This window comes from Protomyctophum bolini (genome assembly GCF_963924005.1).
Source record: "Protomyctophum bolini genome assembly, chromosome: 22".
In the NCBI taxonomy this organism is placed as follows: domain Eukaryota; kingdom Metazoa; phylum Chordata; class Actinopteri; order Myctophiformes; family Myctophidae; genus Protomyctophum; species Protomyctophum bolini.
This window is the reverse complement of record NC_137883.1, coordinates 33,399,090-33,415,202: the sequence shown is the minus strand read 5'-3', so window position 1 is coordinate 33,415,202 and position 16,113 is coordinate 33,399,090. Positions and strand designations below refer to the sequence as shown.

General features: G+C 44.4%; 1 protein-coding gene across 1 annotated transcript in view; it reads right to left on the bottom strand.

Annotated features, from left to right (window-relative positions):
- Positions 1 to 5,480: 5,480 nt before the first annotated feature.
- The window catches only part of cabp7a (calcium binding protein 7a), a gene marked incomplete at its 3' end in the record, with an annotated part of 58,457 nt that continues 47,824 nt past the window's right edge, over positions 5,481 to 16,113 (bottom strand). Inside the window, exons 3-5 of the mRNA XM_080756135.1 lie at positions 15,400 to 15,512; positions 8,352 to 8,502; positions 5,481 to 5,608 (exon numbers count right to left, since the gene is read on the bottom strand). Of these exons, the coding sequence (XP_080612261.1) occupies positions 5,481 to 5,608; positions 8,352 to 8,502; positions 15,400 to 15,512 (392 nt within the window). The remainder of the gene's footprint in view (positions 5,609 to 8,351; positions 8,503 to 15,399; positions 15,513 to 16,113) is intronic.

Genomic DNA, 16,113 nt, shown 5'->3' with positions numbered 1-16,113 from the left:
GGCCCTGCTCATAGAACATTTCATGGTAGGGGTTCAATGCCTTGTCCAAGGGCACTTCAGCGGTGGTAATTTTAACGTGCCGGTCCGGGGATACGAACTAGCGACCTTCCGATATCAAGACCGCTCCGCAAACTGTTCGGCCACCGCTGCCCCTAGGGTCACTCAGTGCGGGCACTCGGCACACCTGGGGCGCAGCGCACTGGAATTTTCAAACGACAACGCACCGAGTGCACTGAATAAACAAACGACAAGAGAGCACACCAGTGCGTTCATTTCAAGTCATGTCACGAGTGCGTCGGGGTCACCTGCAATTGATGAACCGAGGACCAAAGAGGCATTCAAAGTAACTGCAGAGAAAGAGTCCGTCTCAATTGAAGAAACCGAACCATCAACGGATGAGGAAAGCGAGGACGTGGAGATACCCTCAAGGTGGGGGTGTACAGGGAGGTAGAGTTGTTCATCGCTGAGCATGAAGATGCATGCACTAAAGGACGAGAGGAGTGCAACTCGCCCACAGAAGTTACTGGGTTCCCAATAAGTGAAGAACTTGAGGAGAACATGGGAGTCCACATCAGCGGAGTAACGCGATGGATCCAAAATGCTCCCCGATGATTCGGTCAGAGACCAAAGGGATGTGGTCCAGGTTCTGAAACCTACCCCAGAAAGAGACCCGGTAAACACTGTGAATCATAAGGAAGTGCAGATGTTAACTCCTGATGCAGTGAAAGTGGAGGTGATGAACGTGGATATAATCAACATGGACAAAGCAAATTCATCCACACAGACCCAGACATGTGATGTAAAACAAGAAGACATGGAGTTGTCCTCCCCGAAGAGGGGGGAATTCAACAGCAGATGAAGTTCAGGCTGTGAAAGACGGACAGGGCAAAGATGACTCAGAAGATATCGAGCTCGGTAGCAATGGCGCAGATGTCTAGAGACCGTGACGGAGGCTCAGAATTCAGAGGATGAATTCACTCATATTTCCATGGAAGTCCCACTAACGGAAAAGTGTGTGGAGGCAGGGGCAGTAATATCACCGGCACTAGAAAGAGAGCAGGTTGCCATAGATGAACAACTGGCACATGCAAATAATCTGTCCCATAAACGAGGAATCCTAAAGAGCGTCTCCTTCATCTTGGAGCCTCAGCTAATCAAAGACTCAACCCTGTCTGAGATGAACACTTTCTCTGAGCCCAGGAGAGAGTCTAGCTCATCAGGTGAGATGAATACATGGCTGCATTTGGAAGACATCATTAACATAATTTGAGCACAGTGGCTGTATTGGGGAACTGTGTGGTACTGTAAAATAAATTTAAGTAAGATATCTACGTTTACAATTGTAGTGCTTGTTGGTTAGTAATATTGATACAAGTGGGGTTATAAGATGGTAGAATCAATGGTCATTGCGAAGGCAGTGAGCACTTACTATGAGACCTATAGCAGATCATATCTGTCTGTCTGTCTGTCTGTCTGTCTGTCTGTCTGTCTGTCTGTCCCGCTATCCAAATATGGAGTGTGTTGCATCAGCAATCACTCAGCTCCATATATGGGCACAAAAGGGGCCAGGTCCACTCAGCTCCATATATGGGCACAAAAGGGGCCAGGTCCACATATACAGTAACAGCGGGACAGACAGACAGACAGACAGACAGACAGACAGACAGACAGACAGACAACGCAGCTGAGACCCTGCAGTCTCAGCTGCGTTCGCTTCCCGCGTTTGCGCGTCTTACTGGTGTTATTGCACATCACCTAAGCACAGGTTTATTTTGGGACATGACAGTATCTTACTTAGAGCCTGCCCGATTTATCAGTGGGTCAATTTTTTTGGCCGATATTGGCTTGTTTACTGTTTCAGTGCACTCGTGATTTTGAACAATAAACATTATTGTTAAACTGACTGTGTCGTCTAACCTCAATGTGTCAACATGAAATCGGAACATACTCGGCTATATAGGCATGAAAAGGGTTATGCCCAGATGGGCTGATGACATCAGGCATATCTAAATATGGTCATAAAAGGTCACAAATTCATTATCTGTCAGGCTCTAGTATTTACTCTGGGTGACACAAGTGAATCTCGAGAACACTGTTGAGCACAAGTTTGAAACACATTGGTGAGCATTTATTTAAGATATGACTTTTGTTTTATACATGTTTCCCACATGTTTGTGAACCAAGCAGCCAGGTAAGGCCATGTTCACAATTCACATACCTAGCTGTTTTCGCGTTGAGCGCTGGGCTAATACCTTTTTTAAATTTATATATATATATGGGCCCATTAATCGATTACACGACACAAATTATGTTACCATAACAACGACCCACCACCCTAACTCAGAACTGAACTTAAAAACGGTTTTCAACAATTGAAATTGGAACTGCGGGGGGGGGGGGGGGGGGGGAGAAAGAGGCTCGGCTTTGAACTTTTTAGAAGACAGAGGCTTTCTGCAGGGGAGGGACGACTGACATAATGCTACGTGTGAACATTAGTTGTTTTAAAAAGGGTACTTGATATTATGTTGGGATGTTTTTGTTTTTTTCTCCACCAGAGGGCGAACTGACCTCTCGGGACGAGGCCAATACAGCAGAGCTGATAGACCAGATGTTTGGGGAGGTTCTGTAGTATGCCGGAAAGATGGAATCGGAGCGGAAGAGGGCTGACGTCGACACCGAAGACAGTGGCATCAGCGCTTGCTCTGGAGAAAAGGACAAGATGGACTGCGAGAAAGAGAAAAGCGAGGGAGACGAGGACGTCAAAGAGGACCATGGGTGGCGAGGCGGAGTGTGACGCCAGTAGAGATGAACCGACTTTCCCCCCCACCGGCATCCTCTCTCCTCTCAGCAGATCTGTAGAGGCTGTGGTCACCCCTCTCGTAAGTCCTAGGGTTGTCCCGATCGCATCGGGTGATCGGAAATCGGTGCCGATCACGTCATTTTCAAATGATCGGAATCGGATCGGGAGCCAAAAAACGTTCTCCTGGCTTTTCCAAAAAGCCATTTCCTAACACGCCCAATGATAGTGTTCATTTCGCTAAAACTATGACGAAAAATGTTCGTCGACTACCGTCATGATGACTAAAACGAAGACTAAATCATGTTGACAATTTTTGTTAACAAATGAAAACTAGACTAAAATGTTTGTTAGGGAGGGACTATAGTGGACAAGAGATACAGTGTAAGAGACAGAAGTAATTCCACACACGTGGTTGCATGCTGAAAATAGTCGATCTACTTGTCGATGGGCTATTTTCAGCAAGTGTAACACTGAAACAGATGACTAAAATGTGACTAAAACCAAATAAAGTTTCATTCCAAAAGACGACTATTAAGCTAAAAAAAAATGAAAATTCGCTGTGAAAATCAACACTACAATCTCACAGAGGAAGTCCATGTACTTCCCGTTATGTTTTTAGTTGTTTTTTTCTTCTATGGTATTGCCATTTATTTTATTATTTTTGTGTTGAAAAGTGCAAGGGAAAAGAATGTATCACTGTTATAACTCAGCAGTTATTAGGTCCATTGCTTATTTATAGACGTTCTTTGGGGTTCATATCCATCAAAAAAAAACATTGCTGAGAGACGCCTATATACTTTACATCAACTTATTGCTCTCGAAGGCAATGCGTTTCGCCCAAAAACAACCCGAATGAAAAGACCCAAATACATCTCCATCATGACCACCAAACAGTTCACGCACTTTAACCCATTTTGGGGCGGGAACCCCTTTTGGCGTCTTAAGCATTCTGTTACACTTTAGCTATTGAAAAATAGCAGATCTATAAAGCTCATAGCGCGGCACCGAGCTTGCTATTTTTGAAAAATCGTGAAAAATGTGCCTGAAAATCTTGGAATATTTATTCTTTCAGAGTGAGTTTTTAATTAAAATCTTTGCTACTGGGTAGGGGTCCCTGGAACAACGACATTTTCAGATGGGGGGGCCAATTTGAGGTCCTTGACATGAATATGTTTGAGAACCACTGACATTAGAAACATGGGGTTTTTTTTCAGAAAACTGTCAGGATTTAGAAAACATTTTGTAGAATGGTTCCCAGGTCAAAATGGGTTAAACGCGTATTCTTTAAACTGACTGAGCGGCGCACCCACGTATATACGATACAAACCCAATTGTCTCGGAATTGGCCGCGCCTCGAGGGCAGTTAGGGATGTATCATTGGGTGCTCAGTGAGGCTAAACCGTCCACAGCTTAGCAGTCATTCCCCCCCCCCCCCCTCCCTCTCCGACAGTGCGTGTTTTTTTTCTTCTTTTTAAACGTTTTTATAGGAGCATGTACAGTACCAAAACCCAGCCCTACATTGCACATGCAGTTGGGTTCTTTTTTTTCCTTTTTTTTTTTTGAACGCCGATATCCCGCACACACGTTATTTAATTGGTCACAGTTGTCGTTAAGTAAACGTGAAACAGCTCTTTGTTTACACAGATTCATATAATCATATGAATACACTGATAAGAAGAACTCTTACAGACATGTCAAGAGACGACCGTTTAAGTCCATGCACTTCATGCATAGATGATGATCGATGTGGCATCTGGGTGGGCATCGATGGGTGGGCGTCTGGGTGGAGGAAGCAGCTCAGAGAAAAGATTGAGAGCTTTACGGTTTGTCTATTATCGTCTCGAGTTCCAGGTACTATCTAGTCCATGTAGACCACCTGTTTTAGGTACTATCTAGTCCATGTAGACCACCTGTTTTATCACACGATTATTACCACAATGTCCTCATTATCCACCCGTACCATTTTGTGAACCATACTAGTGTAGACTAAACCCCACCCATCAGAGGTGTGGCTTCCAGAGGTACCTTTCGCCTGAAAGGTTTTGAAAGGTACCTATAGATGTCAGCGAGGAATAGACCAACAGAACTGGACTCTATGTATTTTCCTATTTCTAATCCATGCTATTTATTTTGTAATTTCTTTTTTTTAGGGGTTCCACTATTACTTACAATATCTCCACACAACTTTGGATATGTTCTCAAACCTCAAACATATTACAGTATGTCCTCCAGATTCCCTCATAACTATACTTTACAGCAACACATCTATAGACCAATACATATCTGACACATACTTACACGACATCTCTCTCTATATATCATTCCCACGTCCGTATACCGTATTCCACAATGCCACGAATGCGCATGGCGATTAAATGTGGAAAAGCGTCATGTATGTAGGGTGATAATATAGTCTGTTGTAGGTCTTCAAACGGGTCGTTTTATTGTGTGAGGGTCCCGTAGCTTGAGGCCTCGTACCGTACACGTGCGTCAGATTGAGCAGGGAAAGTTTTCAAAGTGTCTCTGTTTGCCACATCATGAAGTCCGACTGTCTGTTTGGTTTTTTTTGTGTCAGTGTAATAGTTGAATCTTCTCAGTCATTTATTGGTGTCAGGTGGCCTTTTTAGATGAGTATTATTATAAGGTCCTTGCTTATTGGACGACACGCTTTGCCTTCTACTTACTTCATGCCGCTTCGCAGCACCTGATTGGCTGCGATGAGCATGACGCTGATGATGAACGCGATGGCGAAGGCGCATATCAGGCTCTTGCGCACGCACGTCTGCTTGACCTGCTGCGTCGGACTCGCTGAGGAGGAGAACGCGAGGAGGGGGAGGAGGTGGTGAGGAGGAGGAGGAGGAGGAGGAGGAGGAGGTGGTGGTGAGGAGGAGGAGGAGGGGGAGGAGGTGGTGGGGCGAGGAGACAAAGAAAGGGAGACAGAGAGAGAAAAGGTATTAGATCATCTGCCTGCATGCAGGGTCCATCGAATTGAATCTTATTTAACCCATTCTGGGCGGGAACCCCTTTTGGTGTTTAAAGCATTATGTTATGCTTTAGCTATTGGAAAATAGCAGATCTACAAGCTCATATAGCGCGGCACCGAGTGCCGCGCTATGAGCTTGTAGGTCTGCTATTTTTGAAAAATCGCGTAAATGTGGTGCAAATCTTTGAATAATATATGTTCTTTCATCAGAGCGAATGTTTTTAACTCAAATCTTTCCTTCCGAGAGGTTCCTGGAACAACATATTATCGGATGGGAGTCGGCGGCCAATTACAGAAATGTTTTGGGTTCCTTGACATGGAATATTGAGAACCACACTGACACATAGAAGCATCAGAAAATGTCTATTAAATTTCGACGTCAGGCCAAAATGGGTTAACGCTAGAGTCATTTCATTATTTAACCCATTCTGACCGGGAACCCATTTTGGTGTTAGCATCATGTTATGCTTTAGCTATTGAAAAATAGCAGATCTACAAGCTCGTAGCGCGCCACCGAGTGGCGCGCTACGAGCTTGTAGGTCTGCTATTTTTGAAAAATCGAAGAACGACTGACATTTTTTAAGAATCTGATCTCAGGTCAGAATGGGTTCATCAGACCAGTGTGTGTCCTATAGTGGAAACCTCGTATGAATCTGATCTCAGGTCAGAATGGGTTAATGAAAGTCATTTCCAAGAGCTCATCACGAAACCTTCACAAAGTATGCAAACACAATTACGGGACGGACAAAAGCCATCAGGCGGTTTCGTTTTCACACCTGTATGCAACATAATCGCATCTCGATTGCAATGTTGACTCCCTTGGTTCCCCTTCAAATGGGGCTTTTGTGATCAGCACATTATGAGGTCTGTTGTAACTGGATATCCCAGAAAAATCTGTGGCATTCACACGCACACTATTATATCAGTTTGAGGATGGCTAAATCCCACCGCAAAAAAGCCATCGTCCAAATGCCAATCCATGGGTGAAGCTTATTATATCGCCACCTCATAGCTGTCAGTGTTATTTTTGCATGGCTGCGTTGTTGGACATAAACACGGCTTACAGTTACACGACTGACAGTACAGTATATGTGGACCATGGTGACATTGATCAATTCTTGATGAAAAGTTTCTAATATATTAATATTTAGGCCCCAAAATCTATAAATCTCACACTATTATTAAGGCAACCGACCGCTTCCACGCGATGCACAAGATGCCCTTTTTTTCCCCACTTGAGCACCACCTGCCCCTCTAAATGTCTGTCTGTGCACGCCACTGCAGAAATGTGCATGGCTCCGCTGCAGTGTGAGACAGCGTTTACAGTATAGTATCAATGCAGTGTTAGACAGCGTTTACAGTATAATATCAGCGTTTACAGTATAGTATCAAGGGGGCTTTTCACGCGGAGGAAGTGACTGACGTGCCTTCTGATTATCAACGAGAGGCGAGAGGGAGCACAGCAGACGCAGCAACAAGCGGGCGCGAGCGACGCTGTGAAATCCTCACGTACCGTGCCTGTGTCTCACACAACGCACGCACACACGCACGCACACACACACACACGCACGCACGCACGCACGCACGCACGCACGCACGCACACGCCACGTCAGGAGCAGTGGTGGAACGTGACTGTCATGAACTAGGCGGGGGATGCATAATCAAACAAGGGAGTGCACACTGCACACAAGAGTATAAAAACGTTTTTAAATTATATTTAATTTGCAAATAATGAGGTGTGGGATGTGGGGATATCATATCAGTAATGACTGCAGTGTGTGTATGGATGTTTGGAGAGTGGTGTGTGTGTGTGTGTGTGTGTGTGTGTGTGTGTGTGTGTGTGTGTGTGTGTGTGTGTGTGTGTTTGTGTGTGTGTGTGTGTGTGTGTGTGTGTGTGTGTTGTATTAAATGGTGCCAAACATAACTTAAACAAAAGGGTGGTTTTGGCACCCTTGGGCCAGGTGGCAATTAACCCTTAGCAGGTCCTGCTTGCAGGGAGGACAGAGAGAGAGTGGGCGGCAGTGGTTCAGGGGTAGAGTGGCTGGATGCTAACCGTAAGGTTGCCAGTTCAAAAAATTCATAATAATAATCCATAATTCATACGGAATATGGATCTTTCATAATTTGCATGAATTATTAAAGTTTCCACAATTTCATAATCCTCATTATTGCCAACGACAACGTGGTAAATGGTAAATGGTGCATTTATATAGCGCCTTTATCCAAGGCGCTTTACATAGATTGTGCATTACATTCACCCATTCACACACACACACACACACACACACATACACACACCGATGGCGGCGGAAACCATGCAAGGCACCAACCAGCACATCGGCAGCAATTTGGGGTTCAGTGTCTTGCTCAAGGACACTTCGACATGTAGACAGGAGGAGGAGCCGGGATTCAAACCGCCGACCCATGGATCATTGGACGACCTGCTCTACCTCCTGAGCCACAGTTGCCCCACATGCTATGTACACTTACTGTCGTACTGTACACTTAACTGGCAGTCCTGTGGGTTCTCTAGGTGGTTCTGTAGCTATAGAACGGGCTGTACTTACTGTCTATGTCCACCTGGCAGTCATGTGGGTTCTCCAGGTGGTTCTCCTCGGTCATGATGATGTTCTCGATGTCCTTCATGGACAGGTGGTCGCAGAAGGTGTCGTAGAGCAGCCTCTTCAGCTCGTCCACCGTCAGCTTCTGCATGTCACACTGAGGACAGAGGAGACAACATGTCACACTGAGGACAGAGGAGACAACATGTCACACTGAGGACAGAGGAGACAACATGTCACACTGAGGACAGAGGAGACAACATGTCACACTGAGGACAGAGGAGACAACATGTCACACTGCCAAGGAGGAGGAGACAACATGTCACACTGAGGACAGAGGAGACAACATGTCACACTGAGGACAGAGGAGACAACATGTCACACTGAGGACAGAGGAGACAACATGTCACACTGAGGACAGAGGAGACAACATGTCACACTGAGGACAGAGGAGACAACATGTCACACTGAGGACAGAGGAGACAACATGTCACACTGAGGACAGAGGAGACAACATGTCACACTGAGGACAGAGGAGACAACATGTCACACTGAGGACAGAGGAGACAACATGTCACACTGAGGACAGAGGAGACAACATGTCACACTGAGGACAGAGGAGACAACATGTCACACTGAGGACAGAGGAGACAACATGTCACACTGAGGACAGAGGAGACAACATGTCACACTGCCAAGGAGGAGGAGACAACATGTCACACTGAGGACAGAGGAGACAACATGTCACACTGAGGACAGAGGAGACAACATGTCACACTGAGGACAGAGGAGACAACATGTCACACTGCCAAGGAGGAGGAGACAACATGTCACACTGAGGACAGAGGAGACAACATGTCACACTGAGGACAGAGGAGACAACATGTCACACTGAGGACAGAGGAGACAACATGTCACACTGCCAAGGAGGAGGAGACAACATGTCACACTGAGGACAGAGGAGACAACATGTCACACTGCCAAGGAGGAGGAGACAACATGTCACACTGAGGACAGAGGAGACAACATGTCACACTGCCAAGGAGGAGGAGACAACATGTCACACTGAGGACAGAGGAGACAACATGTCACACTGCCAAGGAGGAGGAGACAACATGTCACACTGAGGACAGAGGAGACAACATGTCACACTGCCAAGGAGGAGGAGACAACATGTCACACTGAGGACAGAGGAGACAACATGTCACACTGCCAAGGAGGAGGAGACAACATGTCACACTGAGGACAGAGGAGACAACATGTCACACTGCCAAGGAGGAGGAGACAACATGTCACACTGAGGACAGAGGAGACAACATGTCACACTGCCAAGGAGGAGGAGACAACATGTCACACTGAGGACAGAGGAGACAACATGTCACACTGCCAAGGAGGAGGAGACAAAAAGAAAGAAAGAAGAAAGTTACTATGTTTACCCTGCAGGGTAACTGGACTAAGGAAAGGAAAGGTACTATGTTTACCCTGCAGGGTAACTGGACTAAGGAAAGGAAAGGTACTATGTTTACCCTGCAGGGTAACTGGACTAAGGAAAGGAAAGGTACTATGTTTACCCTGCAGGGTAACTGGACTAAGGAAAGGAAAGGTACCATGTTTACCCAGGGTAACTGGACTAAGGAAAGGAAAGGTACTATGTTTACCCTGCAGGGTAACTGGACTAAGGAAAGGAAAGGTACTATGTTTACCCAGGGTAACTGGACTATAAGCTCAAGAACTTGTTTACAGCCAGGCCCTGCTCATAGAACATTTCATGGTAGGGGTTCAATGCCTTGCTCAAGGGCACTTCAGCGGTGGTAATTTTAACGAGCCGTTCCGGGGATACGAACTATAGCGACCTTCCGATATCAAGACCGCTCCGCAAACCGTTCGGCCACCGCTGCCCCTGTCTTCATTAACTCTATTAGGCCTAAATAACAAACTGTTAGTAACAAACTGTTAGTTTCACCGAGGCAAACCTCGTTATACCAACGAAACTTAAACCTGCAAATAGGCCATAAGTGGTGAGGATGGGTAGTTAAGTTCCAAACATCAATCTTTCATCAAATATAAGAGGCCCTCATCTATGGAATTCCCTAAATGCTTCACTTAAATCCTCATTATCCTTGCCAATATTTAAGAAACATCTAAAGAAATATCTAATTTGTGTCTGTGTCTGTGTTTTCATTTCTTTATTGCACAGCTGCTCCACTTGGCCAATTTGTATACTTTTGTATTGTTCTTAATGAACTTTTAATCTGTTTAAATCAATGATCTCTTCCATACAGGAAAGGATTCCAAATAAGCCAGCTGCTAAACATATGCTGTTTACGGGCAAAATACAGGGCCCATAATTGCCTGTTAACTCGTCTTTTCACGCAGTGATATATACTATATATATATATATATATATATATATATATATACACACACACTGAGTGTATACTTTGAGTGTGACGTAATTACCTGTCTTTTTTAATGCTGAACCTGGGAGCTGCGCTCCAAGATTTCCTGTGCAAATAAAGTCTATTCTATTCTTAGTGCTGCAATGTGTCTCCAGAGAGACGAGCGATGAGGAGATGGATTTAGTCTTAGTTTTACTTTTTATTTAGTTTTCGGTGCTGAAAAAGGGTAGTCGAGGAACATATTCCGCCATAGTTTTAGTCGACAAAATGAACACTGGTTTACTGCCAGATGGTTTCCACACTTTGTATTATTTGACACTATTTGACTTTTCCACAGCAGAAGATTGTTTGCTTCTCTAAATACCAACAATGGTTGAGCAGCATAGCTAGCCTGTGTTTGAATTGAATGCACCGTCAGGGTTTGATCGGGACGAGACGACTGATTCACCAGTAATGAATGTATGGATCCTGGCGACCTTATACCGGAAATATAAACCTGTGGCTGTATAACTGATCGCTCTGTGTCCAAGACTGGCATGACGCCATTAAGGCGCCCGCGCACGTACGCGTGAGTGATGACGCAAAACACGGGAAAGACGCACGCAGTCGCACACAAACATATGGTATAGACAAGGACAAAGGATGACAGAAGTTTAAGGTCAGGCACACGCACACACGCACGCACGCGTGCACACGCGCAGACGCACACACACACACACACACACACACACACACACACACACACACACAAGAAGGTAGATAAGGACAAAGGGAAAATATCTCAGACGAAAGAAGTCTGAAGTTAAAGTTGCGTGTCAAGGACAAAGGAAGAGACCGCGGATGACAGAAGTTTAAGGTCAGGCGCACACACGCACGTGCGCGCGCACGCACACACACACACACACAAACACACACACACACACACACACACACACACACACACACACACACACACACAGAAAGGTAGATAAGGACAAAGGGAAGAGATCTCAGACGAAAGAAAAGTCTGAAGTTAATGTTGCGTGTCTTTGATCTGAGGCCTGGAAGGCAAGGCATAGCGTTGCCTACTAATCAGAACTTTATGCCTTATTCTGAATTTTTAAAACGATCCTTGCAAATATATACACCAACCAGTCCATCTGTTCTCTGCACCAACATCGTCAGGGGCAGAACTCCAGCGCTCCATCAGCCAGATATAATAATTGTCAAGCTGTGTTTATGCAATAGTATAAAGGATACGTCAAAACGTCCTCTGGGTGTCTGGTCTTTCTGCGGTGTGAGGTTGGAAGCCTCTGTCATGCAGTATAAAGAGAGCAGTGGTTCCCAAACTTTTTAGCCCGTGACCCAAAAGAAAGATTAGACGTTTGCCCGGGACCCAAACTAGTTAAAATAGCAGACCTACAAGCTCGTAGCGTGCCACTCGGTGCCGCGCTACGATCTTGTAGATCTGCTATTTTTCAAATAGCTAAAGTATAACATACTGCTTAAAACACCAAAAGGGGTTCCTGTCCTGAATGGGTTCATATCAATTCATTAAAATTCAGTGAAAATACTGACCAGATTTTTAAAACTTGTAACCAACGCCTCCACCTACTACGCAAGCTCAACTCCTTTAGAGTGAGCAAGCATATTATGGAAACAGTCTATGAAAACCTGATAGAGGGAATCTTGACTTTTAACATGGCAATGTGATTATGACAATCTAAATGTAAAAGGAAGAAGCAAGCTGCAGCGAACAGTAAACCTAGCCTCAAAAATAATTGGGAAGAGACAGAAACAATTAGGCTGTATCTACACAGAGGTACTTCGTAAGAAAGCTAGCAAGATAGCAAACAAACTCCTCTCATCCACTCTACAGGGAGTTCCAACTACTTCCCTCTGGTAGACGGTACAAAGTACAAAGAGCTAACCGTAACATTTTTAAAAATTCTTTCATACCAAATGCCATTAAGGCACTAAATGATACCATGTCTCGCTAGATTTGTTTGTTTTTCCAATGTATCTGCCACTGTTGTCCTGCACTTTTTTGCCATGAGCAAATATTTGTGTTAAGTGTTGTTGCTGTTGTTGTAACCGTTTGTTTTTTACTGTTTGAGACTGAAGACGAATTTCCACACGTGGACAATAAATAACTAACTAACTAACTAACTAAATAACTAACATTACGGTGATACACATACTGTATAGGCCTACACTAAATGATGATTCATCCATTTGGAACTCATTGTACAAATAAATGTAACCAAATGGACCCTGCAGGCTGTCACGCCCAAGAGAGCACAGTTGTAATTTTTTTTGTTAATTTCATCGTGTATATTCTGAGATTTTTTGCGTCTCGTCTGCGCTGCCAATCGTAACGTCGTTACTCCAGTCATTACCACTATATCACCAATTAAGTCAGATGTGTCTTGAAGATTTACGTACACAAACAACTCATTAATTTCCATATTACACGTCCACGTGAGCAGGTTTAATTAATTGGCACTTTTACTGCTGTATATTGTGCTGTCGGTATCCTACTTGTTTTTTATTTTTATTGCTTGGCTGTTTTTTAGCCCTTGTCCAGCGCGTGCGTTAGTCTCTCACTAACACCCTGCCAGGAAGGGGTGCACACGCTTTCATGACATACCATAGGACCGACATGGGGGAAAACGACCAGATTAAGGTTGGTGAACATGCGCTGCTCTGTGCTTGCGGTTATGGTGAGGTTAGGGTTTGAGTTAGGTTGTCATTGTCGGACCAATAGTATGTCGAAACTAAAGCCTGTACCCGCCAGGAAACCATCCGCTACACTGCCGAGCGAGGGGTCCAACTTGACCAAAGATAAACCACTTAGCTGCTCGCCGAAACAAAGCCTGTTTTGTTGTTGGTGAAAGTCTATATTCTCCAGGCTCAGTTGCACCAGCTTCTCTGAATAATAATATACGTATGGGCATTAAATGAAACAGAGGGAGAATTTATGTAGACCAGATCTGTGTAGCTGGCGCTCTGCAAATTATAGATTAGACAAATATCTAATTTTATTTCATGCCCCCAAAAGTGTTATGCAGAGAAGCTGGTGTTGCTTTGAGAGGCTTATAATTCCCAGCCTGGAGAATAGACTTCCACAAACAACAAAACAAACAGGCTTTGTTTCGGTGAGTAGCTAAGTGGTTTAGTTTATCTTTGGTCAAGTTGAACTCCTCGGACGGCAGTGGATTTGTTTTGTTTTTAAACCCTGTGCAGCAGAGGCATTCCTGGCAGCAGTGTTGTTTTTTTTTTTCTCTAATATTTTTTATCCCACGATTTTGTAACCCATTTTTCACCCCTGTGCCAATCATCTACTGTGATCCTGGGCTCTACACACCCTCCGCCAACCTGGGGAGAGCAACGGACTTAACTCATGCTTCCTTCATGCTTGAGTGTCCAAGTTGCTCCTTTACACCTGACAGGGGGGAGTTTCCCTGGTTGGACGTAGCGCGTGGAAGGAACACGTTATTCCAACCAGTTCCTTTCCCCTCCATCAGGCGCCCCGGCTGGCCAGGGGGAGGCAGTTTAGAGACCAGGATTACTGCATGTTTTTGTGAGGGTACCTACCCTGGCAGCAGTGTTGTTTTCGTCGACTAAAACCAAGACGAAAAATAAAAAATAAATAAAAACTAAGCTATGGTGACTAAAACTAAGACTAAATATACTGACAATTTCGTCGACAGAAATAAAAACTAGACTAAAATGTTAGGAAGGGACTAGTGGACAAGAGATCCAGTATAAGTCATTTTACACTTGGCTGCATGCTGAAAATAGCCGATCTACAAGCTCACAACGCGTCGCAGTGTTGTTTAAGAAAAATAAATCCATTATCATTGTATCATATCACTATACTGTCACATGCAAGTCCACAAAATCTTTCCACCAAAGGCTTCCAAAGGGAGGTCTCCCGACATCCCATTACTCCGACCATTAGGTAAGGTTTAGGGATCTGGTTATAGTTATAATGGGAACAGAGGACATGGCTCCTCAAAAGGCATTGTTGGAGGCTTAACTTCCCATTTGGCTGTGTGTCAGTTCGACAAAGTTCTGCCTTGTAGATGTGCTTAACCCATTTTGGGGCGGAAAACCCTTTTGGTGTTAGCATTATGTCATGCTTTAGCTATTGAAAAATAGCAGATCTACAAGCTCATAGCTTGTAGACGCTACGAGCTTGTAGGTCTGCTATTTTTTGAAAAAATCGTGAAAATGTGCCTCAAATCTTTGAATATATATTTTTACAGAGTAAGGAAAGGAAAGGTACCATGTTTACCCAGGGTAACTGGACTAAGCTCTAGAACTTGTTTACAGCCAGGCCCTGCTCATAGAACATTTCATGGTAGGGGTTCAATGCCTTGTCCATAAGGGCACTTCAGCGGTGGTCATTTTAACGTGCCGGTCCGGGGATACGAACTATAGCGACCTTCACGATATCAAGACCGCTCCGCAAACCGTTCGGATATCATTTTTGGGGTCCTTGAATATTGAGCACCACTGATACTGGAAAAACATGAGGTATTTTCAGAAAACTGTCAGGATTTTGAAGACATTTCGATGTCAGACCAAAATGGGTTAAAAAGGGATACTCCGCTGCTCGTCGGTTTATTGTACGCGGCTGCCCTTTGTGTCAGAGAGGGAGTAATGATTACCTTCCAGAAGACGGAGTCGAAGTCGGTACCGTTGAATTTATCTGGCATGCCGGCCGCCGTCAGCTTCGGGCCGAGGAGAGTTACGAATTCCTCAAAGTCCACGAGGCCGTCACCTGCCAAAGGAACATTTGTACACACATTAGTCCACACAACAAAGTCCACGAGGCCGTCACCTGCCAAAGGAACATTTGTACACACATTAGTCCAAACAACAAAGTCCACCAGGCCGTCACCTGCCAAAGGAACCTTTGTACACACATTAGTCCACATTTCAGGAACAACAGCAAATCAAAGTGCTTTACATTTATACAAGTGGTACAAATATAGACGCAAAAAATATATATATAACGTAGGCCTAAATGAAATGAAGTATAGTATTTTTTTTCCTTTTCTGGTAAGGATAAAGGTTTACCTGCATTTAATAGGTATTTGCACGTATGTTCAGGACAGTATTGTGTCTATTTGTACGTCTCTAAATGTTCTGATGAATTGAAAATGGTGGACCCTAATGCTTTATTATCAGTGTGTCGTCCAACAGTAACAGCCTTTTTATTGAGTTGTGCGTTCATGTGAAATTCTGCAAACTGTTAATAAATGCTTCAATCAATCAATCAATCTATATGAGAAAAAGAGGTTGCGCATCAGCAACGGTTTTCAGTGGAGCGCTATAAACTCAAATCCAGTATACATCAAAGAGTAGGAATTAACCCATTT